Genomic DNA, 12,520 nt, shown 5'->3' on the forward strand with positions numbered 1-12,520 from the left:
AAACCACATGCCTTTGTGTGGCTTGAAAAAAAACTTTCTCTATCTGGGGTTATCAGTATAATTTTTACCTATATTTTAATACCATTTAAAAGTGAAAATGCTTTATGAACACATCAAGATCTTTGATTCTTGCTTGTGTCTGTGTGAATATGTGAATGTGTATACACAGATATAAGATATGAATGTGTAAGGGAGAAAGGAGAGATTACAATGTATAAGCATTTATTCTAATTTATTGATTATATTTTTTATATTTATATTTTGTAAAATATTCATATGTTTTCCATCAAAATTATTAATTTTGACAATATTCTGTGAAGAGTTTTAAACACCACCCTGCACATTTGTGTAGGTTTGTGGTTTTCTGGCGCCTTTGTCAAGTGTTATATATACTGATATTCATAGATGCCATGATCTATGCCAGATCATGGGCATAGACTCTGTAAAGAAGATTTTCCAACTCTAGGACTACAGCTGTAGGCTTAGGAGGTTCTAGAGGATGAAGTACATAAGGCAGAGAAGGCTTATGTAGGAGTCAGGGAGTATGAGATTGAAGATTCTTCTGAATAAGCTTTCTTATCTGCAATACTAGAATTTCTGTAGCTGATCTCTTTTTGACAAGAGGTGTTCACGGTCTCTGCATACTTCCAGATGAAAAACACAGGCCCTTTTTGGTGCGCACAGCAGTAATCACAGTCAGTCATGGAACCAGTGTAGAAGGATCAACTATTCCATAGTTTTTTTCAATAAATTATGCAAGGCTTCAGAAAGGATTATGGATTGATTTTTGTAATACTTGGTGGTCTTTCAGTGGTAGCTATGGCAAGAATCCTCATTTTTTGTGAAATCCCTGAAACATGGAAATGCAACAGAAGACTACTCTTTTGATTAATCTATTTTATCTGGACTCAGGTTTGATTTATACTGAGGAAGAAATTAACTTCTCACTCACTGAGTAGCTGGGAAATGATGCGATTTCAGAAAGAGCAGCTTGGCCTCATATTCAAAGGGTATAGTTTACAGTTCCCTTTGTGGCCAGACAGATCCTGGCAAATAGCAGTAAGACCCCCTCCTCCAGTCACTCTCCACCCAGTGCTTCTAAACTCCATAAAGCTTGAGACTTGTCCTCATAGAGTATCCAGCCACAATACGTAGATAAATTGTAAAAGAAAGCCTATTTGAAACCTTCTCCACTATTTTCATGTCCATGGAGTGATTGAGCCCACTTTGACTTCTAAGAGACCACACAACCATAATATATGTCACATATATGTCAGTATATATGTTACATATACATATATGTTACATTATTTCCTGAAATATACTGAACTCAGAGTTAGTAACATAACAGCTTACTTGTTCTAAGACATACCTTTGAAAGAAGCTGGGGTTCAAAGCATGATTAGTATCTCAGTGAATTACTCAGATGAAGGAACATGGTATCCAGTCATGGAAGAGAATAGGCATCTTAAATCATACTTATTTTGTAGGTTGTTAGCAGAAATAAATGATGCCAACAGAGAAAGGGAAGCATTTTGGTCCACAATCTGTCCGGGGAACTTGTTTTTATATTTGCCTGCTCCTCAAAATGACTTTGGTCTTTTCTTAGGAAATAAGTAATACATGAACTAAACAGCCTTGTGGATGTCCTCTTGCTGGCGTTCACTCACAACTGAATCCTACTGATAAATTCTTACACCACTGAAGATTTCCCTCAATGGATAGCTTTAATAGCACACTCCAGTTGTTTCATTCCTAAAGCCAGGGCCTTGGGTTTAAAAATACTCGTCCAGGACAAGTATTAGCACAGGCTATAAATTCTACTCTTGTACAGAATTTTACTTTCACTTTTAGTATATCCTCATCTCTGAAAGTCGTTAATTGCTCAACTCTTCATAAAACATAAACACAAAAGACGAATGCGTGGCTTCATTTTGGACTGCAAAACAGAAGCTGCGTTTTTTTGAAAAATACCAAATTGTGTAATTTATTTACCTTTCCTGTCTTCAAGATCTTGTCTATTAGATTCTATGACATCTGTGGTCATTGTGGCCAGCACAAGGAGGTCTCATCCAGGTTGATTATTTCCAGTTCTGTATTATACTAAAATTTTCTAGAACCTTCATACATCTCCATGTATTTGCTAAATACATGAACTTAACATCTTTTGACTCCCGTGTAAAATAAATATCCTTTGGTCTCACTTGGTTCTGTTTTGGAGAGTTAATTCTTCATTTGGCAGTGTAACATGAAGTAAAATAAAACAAAACCAGCAACTCCTTATTCAGTGGCATAGAAAAAAGTGAACTTAATTATGAACATTCTAGGAAAAGGAAACAAGGTTATGAAACACTTGCCGATGCTGGTGTTTGTAATCTCCATGAATAAACAACGCAATAACACTGGACAAGTGTCTGTGGGAGGCGTGCTCTGAAGAAACTGGCTGGTTTCCTCTCTCTGATATGTTTTATCATAACAGCTCAACTGGTGAGTTGAGCTGTTATGATAAAAAATGTTGCTGCTAAAGGAACCTGTAATAAATCCTGCTGGGGGTATTACATGTGCTGATAACATACATAAACTTTGTAAACATATTAGTGTCAGGTTTTAGTAACTGATTCATGTGGATGTTTGTAAATGTTAGTTGAAGAATGCAATGGAAATCTTATTCCACCAGTTGGTTGCTTCTACATTTCTGGTTCACAAGAGAGCCTCCGCTTCCCTCCTCTTGAAATAGAAACTTAGTTTATAGGGAAGATGAGGAAAAAGGGCTCAAGCCCTACTTCTACTGTAACTTCCGATCAAAACACTGTCACCAGATAAGATGTGCACCTGATGAGTTATTTGGAGAGAGGTGGGGTGCAGGAGCTGGTGCTTGGTAAACATTTTACTAACATCCCTGCATTGTGTAGCAATGCCCTCCATCGACACCTCTATCAAAGTACAGGTGACAGCCTATAGCAAGGCATTTGAGTTACCTTTCAGTAGGTGGGAAGAGTTGGGCAACTCCAAAAGCAAGTGACAAAATCCAACATGCTGAACAAGGGATTCTCAGCCAAGTCATTGGGCAATGCCAGGGTCAAAAACTGTCTCAAATCCTGGCTGTCCAGGTGGTTTAGGTGCCCTGCACTGCTAGCCAGCACCGCAAGACAATATATTCTTTAATTAAATAAAAGAGACCTCACTCTTTTATTTTGAAACACACCAAGAATGAGGCATTGCAGCCTTGCTGTTCTTAATATATCTAAAAATATTTGGCCTGGAGTTGAAAATCTAAGTTAAATTAATTATTTTAGCTAGCATGAGTCCAACCTGCTCTAATAAACTGATGATTTATCACCTGGGTTTGCATGTAACCTCACATCATTTGTCTGCACTCATTTTAGTTAGCACAGAAGAGGAAAAGGCTTGGGGGATCTGGGTATACAGGAGTAGGGATGCGCATGACTATACTGCAGTGTCAGTAAGCGATCTCTTCCTGCGCTCTCTGTGAAAAAACTTTGCATTGTTATTTTTATTATTTGTTATGATTTATTTATTGTCTTTCTTACCCAGGGTTTCTTTAAGAGAAAATATCAAAGTCTCTGCAGAAGGTACTCTGCAGAAGGAGCTCAGAAGCCTCCCCATGCCAGGTGGATGCTCAGTGTCGGTAAGCATCATATTAGAAATGACGAAACACTTGACAAACACTTATGTGTCAAGGGTGAGATGGCAATTAAGCAGGACTTCGAAGGTGATGGACCTGTGTTTAAATCCTGCCCGAGACACACCTTAGGCACCTAAGTCCTGTTCTTGGATCTGAGCCTTGCTGTGTCTGCTGTGGCACTTTACAGGAAGCCGCAGGAATCACACATCATTGCTATTCCAACACCCATCAATGAGCTCCTGTTTTATTTTACAGTGCCCCAAAATCTGCTTTACCCTGCAGGAAATATCAAACATCTGAAATCCCATCTAGGAGCTTTCAGGTTTAAACATGAAACGCGTCAGGATGTAAAGTTGGCACACAATTAAGAAGCTTGAAAGCATAGTTTCTAGCAGCTTGCTACCTTAAATTGACGTAGACCTGAGGTTCAGGGTTTTGCTTTCATTTAAATAAATCACTATATTCATTCCCTTATGTTCTTCCCCTTAATTACTCTGTTGTGTGGAGCCAAAATATCAGTGCAAGGCCAGGGTGGTGCTTGGAGCTGGTGGAAACTCAGTGCCATCATAGCAGCCAAAGGTGGGAGTCCCTGTCAGAGCTCTCCCGGTTCAGCTCCAGTCCCCATAGCTGAGTTGTTCCCTAGCAGCACTGGAGAGGGATATGTTTTGTGGCACCTTTGCTTCACACGAGTAAATAACACTAACGTAAAATGTATGGTCTATAGCTCATAATGTAGAAATTGAAACAGACAAAAGTGCTCGGTAGTCAGCTATCGTATAATCAAAGTAGAATCACTCCTTTTTAAATAGTGTTGCTTATCACACTGCTCACTGCTAAGAACAAAAATAGGGTCAAAGTTTTTGTTAATAAAATCCATTGGCTTTATTAAAACAAAGCATCTAGGTAATCGTTCTACTATTGCCAGAAACTCAGTTATTCAATTATTTATAAAAAAGCTTTTTTTTTTTCTTTTTTTTTTTTTTGAGAGAGAGCCATAACATCTTTTGCATAAACAAATATTCCCTGAATATTTTTATCTGCGGCATTGTTTGTGGTAATAGCAGACAGACTTTTGTATAAAAATGAACATGGCTTCAGCTGCCTTTTGTCATCTGATAAGACTGCTTTGTTCTGAATTATTTTGGTAAAAAATTGGCAAAGTGATTTTGAGTAGTTCAGATTCCAAAATTAGAAATGAGACAAAAAATTTGCTTTTTTTTTTTGTTGTTAGCTTTTATATCTCCTCCACGAGGCTTTCGCAACTTCTAATTTAATTTCAAGAGCAACAGGGACAATTCATTGTAGGGAAAAAAAGTTCATAAGAACTTCCATAGTTTTAATGGATGAGTGTCGCTAGTAGTCACTGTCTATAAATGATTACACATGAAATGATAGACAGCTTATTAATATTAGCGATAAACATCAGTGGTCAAGCCAGCACACTAGCTTTATTAAACAGAAAGCAAAATGAGCACATTAAGCAAGAGATTATAACTGATTTTTATGTCCTAGCTGAGATTTTATTAGGCATAACTTCCATTATCTTCAGTGAAAAATTTACAGCAAGAAGCAGCAGCAGACCAGATATCTGCAGAGGCTTGATACACTAATAACAAAGCTTAAAAGAAGGAATTATTCTCAGAGTTAACTTCATTGACTTCAGTTTGCTCAATAGGTAAAAGCACTAAAATAGCTGTTCTTTACGTATGCTTAAGAAAGAGATTGCCTTCCAAGCAAGTTTTGAAAGGTACAGAGCATTGTTTTTCCCTGTGTAGGGGTTGTACATATTTGGATCATGTAAATACTCTAGCATAGGAATTCTTCCAAACTCAAAATGTTTTCTGAGGTTCTGCATAAAAAGAGTCCTCTCCAATGCCAGTGAAGTCCATAGGACTTTCTCCACTGAAAGCAAAGGAGTCAGATTCAAGCTCTAAAACCATCTAATAGCACTATTTTATTCTTCCTGAAAGAAGAAACAGGACTTTTTATATATTTGCTGATATACCATCCTACATCCATGTCTTTGAGAAGTTGTGTTAATATATGTGTTTACATTTTAACATTAATTTTATATAGTATACGAAACATCTTCAGCAGCTGAAAGAAATGAAACTTGAAATTATCACCCTTTCAGATATCAGGTAGGAGATGGGAACTGGTCTGTAACGTCCTTTAGTTTTTGGGATAATAACACGTATTGTTCCATGCAGCTGGTATACTTCAAGCACAGATCCACATACATGCAGAGTTATAAAAAAAGCAAAACAAGTAGACTATTCCTGTGATACTTCTAACACTTTCAGCAATGGGTAGTGATTGTCAAATATTTAGTTATTTAAGATATCAGTATAACAAAATATGTTTGCAGTTGTATGAAAATACAGTAAAACAGTTCTCCATCTGCTTTTGTTTCTAATGAATGCAATAGGAATTTTACAGTCTATTTCGAAACAAACAGGATCTCATCCAAAAATGCGAAATATAGTTTCATTGCAAAAAAGGTGCACTTGTCACCAGCAAAGAATTTACCCTAATGGTACTAATATGAAAACATCACAGGGAAAAAAAAAAATAAAATATTGGAGGCATGCAAATAATTTGAAAGAGAACTACCACTGAATAATTTAATCTTGCCCAAGGACAGTCAGCTTACTTGATGGCTGCTTGCTTAGATAACTTCTGCTTTAAGTTATTGCACTGAGATATTAAATTATTTCTTAAAAAAAAAAATTAAAAATTTTTAACAACACCTATATTACATACAGAATATGTAGCATTACCATCTATGCCATGCCAACCTAAAGCATACATGTAGATATCAGTAATAGATAGTATTGATGGTGAACTACTAACATTGCTTCCAAAATTCAGTGTTATCTCAGCTAAGAAGGTAATTCCTTTTTTCTTGTTGACATTTTACTTCCAGATGAATGACACCCTCCACGAAGGTATGGAAAAAACAGAGACTTAATTTTACCAGTTTGTGTTTTGTCAGTTCTCTCCTGTTTCATTTTATAAAGCTATGTTTTCGAACGGGCTGTTGCACATCTGCTTAATCTTGAATTCGTGAGTAGTTGCATGCAAACTGAGCCAGAGAGGCAGAGTGTTTGCAGAGTGGAGCCCTCCACTCGTGACTGTGACCAGAAGCAGATGCTGAAAGACTTGCAGTCCCACATCAACAGAGGAACTGACGGAGGAGCAACCGAAGGAATGAACACCAGGTATCACAAATGTGCCACTACAGCAAAAGGCAGGAGGCAATTGCCAACATCACACACTGATGTGCTCCGATAAGATACGTCATGGTAGCTCTACATCCAAACTGCAGTTCCATTAAGCCATGCTGATAGATTTACTCCCAGATGTAGGAGCTGTGGTACAAATGCAGAATTTTCTACCACTTTGCTTACTTTAGTGATTTCCAAATTTACTACATGGCTCACTGGCAGTCCACTGGGTCATGGCAAATGCTCTGCCGGTCATCATAGTTCACTGAAGTATGAAGTATGATTTGCTTGAATCATACTTCATTTCTGTCAGTTAAAATGTCACAGTGAGAAAGGTGCATAACTGTCAGAGCTGAGTTCTGAAAGTTAGTGGTAGCCTCCAAAATATTTTAGAACTATTTTTATTCTACTTTTTTTTCAAACTGTAATCACTGGCAGATACATAGAATTTCTTATTTATTACTTTGATAGTCTGTACTCAGCTGAATATTAATCTCTCTTGTAGGACCCGAAAAAGCAACTTAATTTGTTAATCTTAATTGCTCTTATCAGAATAAACCCATAAATCTCTGCTGCTGATGTTTGTTTTTGGACGTTTATTGATTGTGTACTATGACTAATGATGGACCCGATCCTCCATCTGCACTCCGTTGTTGACTTCAGAGAAGTTTTGCCTATGCACAGGCAACTTAAGTTTTTACTGCTGATTATGAGACAGAAATTTAGGATGCTCAAACTTCAGTAGGAGTTTGGGGAGTGAAAGGGTGGAAGACCAGACTTCTCTTCTAGTAAAGATTACTTTGGCAGTAGGCACAAAAGAAGTGATGCTTCAGGACTGGGTCCTTCTGATAGGGTAAAATAACAAAGAAACTTCAATTTATACGGGCTGGGAGTCTGGCCCAGCATATACTGAATTAGTCAGTTCAAGCTTCATTATTCCTTTTCCTTAATAAAATAGGAGTCTAAAATATAATATGCAGAATGGGGGACTTGAATATTAAAGAGAATGAAGCAAGTGGGCTCACTGACTACTTGAGGGCAAGTGGTTTGTATTGTATTTAAAAATACTTAGATTAAATGAGTATTTGAAAACACTTTGCTAGCAATCGGTTTTGGGATGTATGCTTAAAGGAGAGCATCTGGGCAAAAGAAACAGACATCCAGAGAAAGTGTTGCATGTAGCAGATGAATTTGACAGGTGTCTTCTTTACACTCCTATTACCATTTTCTTTTTTTTTTTTAAGTACTGTATTCACTAGTAGTGATTCACAGATTTTTAAAGCCAAAATGATCAGTGCAAGTGGCAACCATACCCTCTTATAGTAACTTACATAAACACTCACATTCTAATTCACGCCAAATAACCCCTAGCTATACCAAACCATATTTTACAACCAGCCCAACTAAAAGACCCCGGCCAGCAGATGATGTACACCATGTCCAGGTGAGGTTCTGACATTTATTTGCCTACACTGCCAAATTAAACGGTCAGATTTCCATTCTGACTCTTCTAGATGTGATTTTTGAGCCCCTTGTTCATGCTGTGAATTTAGGTTAACTGTTGTAGTTTAACCAGAAAACTTTGAGCCAGTATTTGGTACCTTCTCCACATTGTACCAACCACCTATTTGCAGCAAACACTTCCACCTCTGTTCCCCTAAAATCACGCCGCTGAACAGGGTGCTTAAGCAGGACCGAGGCGGGTCGGCACGAGAAACACACCACAAACACACAGAGCTGCTGGGAACCTGGGGCTGCCCACCGCCCGGGACCAACACCGGCTGCTGCCAGGAGGGAGACCTGCAGCCTTCCCCGGCCAAAAGACGTGCCCCAGGATGGGACGGCGGCCGTGCGGAGCGGAGAGGAGGGGAGCGGAGCGGAGCAGAGCGGACCGGACCGGAGAGGAGCACCTGCCGGCGCGGGCTGCCCGCCGCGGCTCAGGACAGCAGAGGTCGCCGCCGGCCCGGCGCTGGCGCTGGCTGTGGCCCGGCGCGCACCAGGTGCCGGAGCAGACAGTGGCGGAGAGGAGCCAGCTCCCCAGCGCTCGCCCCACAGGGGTGCTGCCCCACCCTACCTCCGACCCAGGGCTGAACCCCTCTACAGTTCCAGTCGGGGTGTCCTCGTGGTGGTGGGGGGGAGCAGCAGCTTGTGAGCCGGCGGCTGCCAGGGGTTAAAGGAGTGGGTTGGAAGTGATGGAGGCTCCGGAGCCCTCCCTTGCCAAGGATAATAAATCGGATGCCCCTGACATGTTTTACTTAGCCCTCAGTGCTCCCTCGCTGCGCGGCCGTGGGGATCGGAGGGCTGGAGTCCCCGGTCTCTCTCGTCCTCGGCTCCGCTTTAGGGGCACTTTAGGTGAATCGAACTTTGTGTTCAAGAGGCAGACCATACAAAGGAGGCTTTCAAGGGCTGGCCATGCCAAGCAGGGGAAGGGAGCGAGGACTGAGAAAAAATAATTAAAATAATAGTAACCCACCTCCCTTTCCCTCCCCGAGGAAATAACTCAGTTACTTCTTGCTGATTAAATGCAGGCTGCCGTGTTTTGTGACATTTCCACGGCATCTGCAACTGTCAGGTTAAGGCGACAGGCATGAGCAGCCCAACCGCTGTAGGTACGCACAAAATGCCTCCCTCCCCAGAAGCGGCGGCGGGTCGGACGCAGGCGGTGTGGCGATGCCGGACGAGGACACGTCCCGGTGCCCACCCTCCCTCCCCCCACCCCCCCGTTATCCCTTCCCGTCGGCTCCTGGCAGCGCCCTAGACCTGTCGGGGGTCACCGCGGACCCGGATCCCCGGTGCTGCAGCTACTCCGGAGCCCCACGACGGAGCTAGATCCCCTCCCGCCGGAGCGCCCGCGACCTGGACAGCGCCTGCCCCGGGGTACCTCGCTTCTCTTCTTGCCCCGATGCCGGGGGTCCCTCGCCCCTGGCCACCCACATAGTCTCCTTCGGAGGGCAGCGCCCAAGGAGGTGCTGCCAGCACCCCGGGCACTGCCTCTCGCCCCCCACCCCCGTCCTCCCGCTCCCTCCTGTCACCAACCCGGACCCAGGCGGCATTATCAGGGGCTGGTTGAGTCAGGAGGGATGAGCTCCCCTCATCCCATGGGATTAAAAATATATATATATAAATGAAATAAACATAAAAAATCAGAAGCCACAGCCCCAGGACTGTGCCGATGGATGACCCGGACGGTGACACCGAGGTGGCCGGTGGCGAGCGGAGGCTGGAAGTCAGCGGGCGGGGCAGCGTCCCAACACCCCAGCTCCCTACTCCACACTGCCGGGCTTAACCTACGGCGGTGATCTGCACTGCTGGGGCTCGGGGTGCGTGCTTCTTCACCGGGGAGGGGAAAGGCGCTTCGGCCATCACGGCCAGAAGTTACCTCGTGTCATCACGCTTTCCCTTTCGGAAGAGGAAAGCGCTAAGAAAGGCCGTTCCCCGTTACCAGGCGTTGCAATATAAAGGAGCAGACGCATGTCTTCCCGGAGTCAGCTCTGCTCATCCCGGTGAGGGGAGAGAGAAGAGCAGAAAGAGACCAAAAATCGCCTCCATCCCTCCAACTCAGTGAAACTGCCTGCAGCTTCGCTGGCGTGGGACTTGCTGCCTGACGCCCCTGCAGAGGCTCTGGGGCCGAGGAAGCCCCCGGGCAGGTGACCGGCACAACGAGAGGAAGCAGAAGTTATCAAAGTATAAATCTCTTCGCACTTACTTCTTCCCTGTCGCCGTACCCTGGAGGCGTTCTGGCTGCCAATGTATTCCATAAAGTTCAAAGTGATAAAAAACCAAGAAATCAGTCGCAATTGCATAGTAACCCTTTGAGAGTTCGACTTCTGCTTTTCGTTCTTTTCCTCCTTCCTTTAAAAAGAAAAAAAAAAAAAAAACACCAAACCAAAAAACCCGAGCGGGGTGATGGGCGGCAAGGGATGAACACAGCAGCAGAAATACCTGCACTGAGATCCACAGCGGGGCTTGGCCGGCTTGATGGCTTTTGCCTTTTTTTTTTTCTTTTTATTTCTTTTTATTTTTTTTCCCCTCCGCTTTTCCTATTGCACTTTCCAACAGCCTGCCCCGCTACCTGCCGCAAACCTCAGAGGGCAGTCAGCAGCGCAGAGGAGCTGAGCAGCCGCCGCCAGGGTCCATGCCGGGCGGGCGGCCGGCAGCATGTTGTGGGGGTGCCGGGGTGCGTGCGGCTGTGCGCGCCCGTGTGTGTGCCGGGCGGGCGAGGTGCCGACAGGATGGATGGCGGTGGGAGAGGAGTGTGCGAGGGCGGGAGCGGCGGGGGGGCAGTAGGAGGACCCAGGCCGGCCGCCGCAGCTCCGGAGCAGCCGCGGTCTGCGCCGCGGGCACCGCCAGCCTCCGGGTGCAGGTGGGCCGGGCCCCCCCCCCCGGCTCTCCCACCCGCCGACTAGAAGAACCCGGGCTTCATGCGGGAGCTGCTTCTGAGCGGGGCCCCGGGGGAGAGGCCCCGGGGCGGGGCGGGACGGGGCGAGCCCCAGCTCCCCGGCACGGGGGGAGGGAAGCTCCCCGATCTGGGGCTAGACCTCGCGGGGCATCGGCGCCCGAGCATCCTCCAGCGGCTGGGAACGCGGCTGCGCTGCTTCCGCGGGGAGCGGGGCGGGACTGGGACCGGGGCCGGGGCGGGCGGCGAGGCTCTGCAGCCTCCCTTGCAGCCCCCACCTGGAGGTCTCCACTCGCCTCCCCTCTGCCGCTGCCCTCCTCGCCTCAGCCCGTCCGTAAGGAGGAACCCCCCCCACTTGCAGGGGGACAGGGCGGTGTGCTGGAAGAGGGGACCCAGCGCAGCAGACATACACACACGCTTTAGCCTGAGTCTGCCCCTCACATCTTTGCTCAAAATGGAGATAAAGAGGTTCATGTGAGGGGGACGATGGGTGTTCAGCCTCTCCCTCTCCTCGGGATTTTCTCCGTTACTGCCTTTCCCCCCCGGGGCAGGGATTTTCCGGGGTGGCTTCTCCGGCGGCTTCGGAGCAGAGCAAAGCCTCGTGTTCTGCCGGGGCCGGGGCTGTCTCCACGGCCGTCTGGCAGGAGGGGAGGCGAGGGATTGGGCCGACCTGAGCAGAGGCCGCATTGCCCGGGGTGCCGGCGGCCTCCTCCCCGCCGGCAGCGGGACTCTCACCGGAGCCCCGGCAGCAAAGGTGCAGCTCAAGCGCACCTAAGGCGGGGCACGGCCGCCTGTTTGACAGAAGGGTATCGCGTTTCCTTTCTCCGGCAAGAGTTTCTGTTTTGGAGGGAAGGAGAGGACTAGAGAAGGGGAGGTGAGGCTGATCAAGGGGAAACCGACGACTTCACTGGACCCTTTCTTGCTTCACTTCTTATCTCGGTGTCTACCACTGGGATGAGAAAGCAAGCTGGATAAAACGGTGCTGATCGCATCAGGAGCCTCAGTGGTGTGAGGAGCAGCCACTCTTACTTGTAACTGTTTTCCTCAGTTTCTTCCCCCGCTGCCTCTCTCAGAGCTGTTAAATATCTGTACCATAAAATGTGGGGGATTTAAAGGTCTGTGGGAGGCTCCCTTTGAAAAGGACTCTGGGGAAAGTCTTTCTAATCCAGGATACTTGAGACGGATGGGGTGGGATTGCCAGGGAGGCATAAAATAAAAGTAATTCTGCAGACAAGCCGAGGGGCTATGCTG

The 12,520-nt window shown here is 45.4% G+C and overlaps 1 protein-coding gene across 1 annotated transcript in view; it reads right to left on the reverse strand.

Moving 5' to 3' along the window:
• RSPO3 (R-spondin 3) overlaps positions 1–10,746 on the reverse strand; it is a 60,441-nt gene extending 49,695 nt beyond the window's left edge. The window contains exon 1 of the mRNA XM_057409183.1: positions 10,580–10,746. Within this exon, the coding sequence (XP_057265166.1) occupies positions 10,580–10,676 (97 nt within the window). The 5' untranslated portion in view covers positions 10,677–10,746. The remainder of the gene's footprint in view (positions 1–10,579) is intronic.
• Between the last annotated feature and the right edge of the window lie 1,774 nt (positions 10,747–12,520).

This window comes from Pezoporus wallicus, unplaced genomic scaffold (genome assembly GCF_028554395.1).
Source record: "Pezoporus wallicus isolate ANWC-B61680 ecotype Strahan unplaced genomic scaffold, APGP_CSIRO_Pwel_v1 contig_3817, whole genome shotgun sequence".
Classification (NCBI taxonomy): domain Eukaryota; kingdom Metazoa; phylum Chordata; class Aves; order Psittaciformes; family Psittacidae; genus Pezoporus; species Pezoporus wallicus.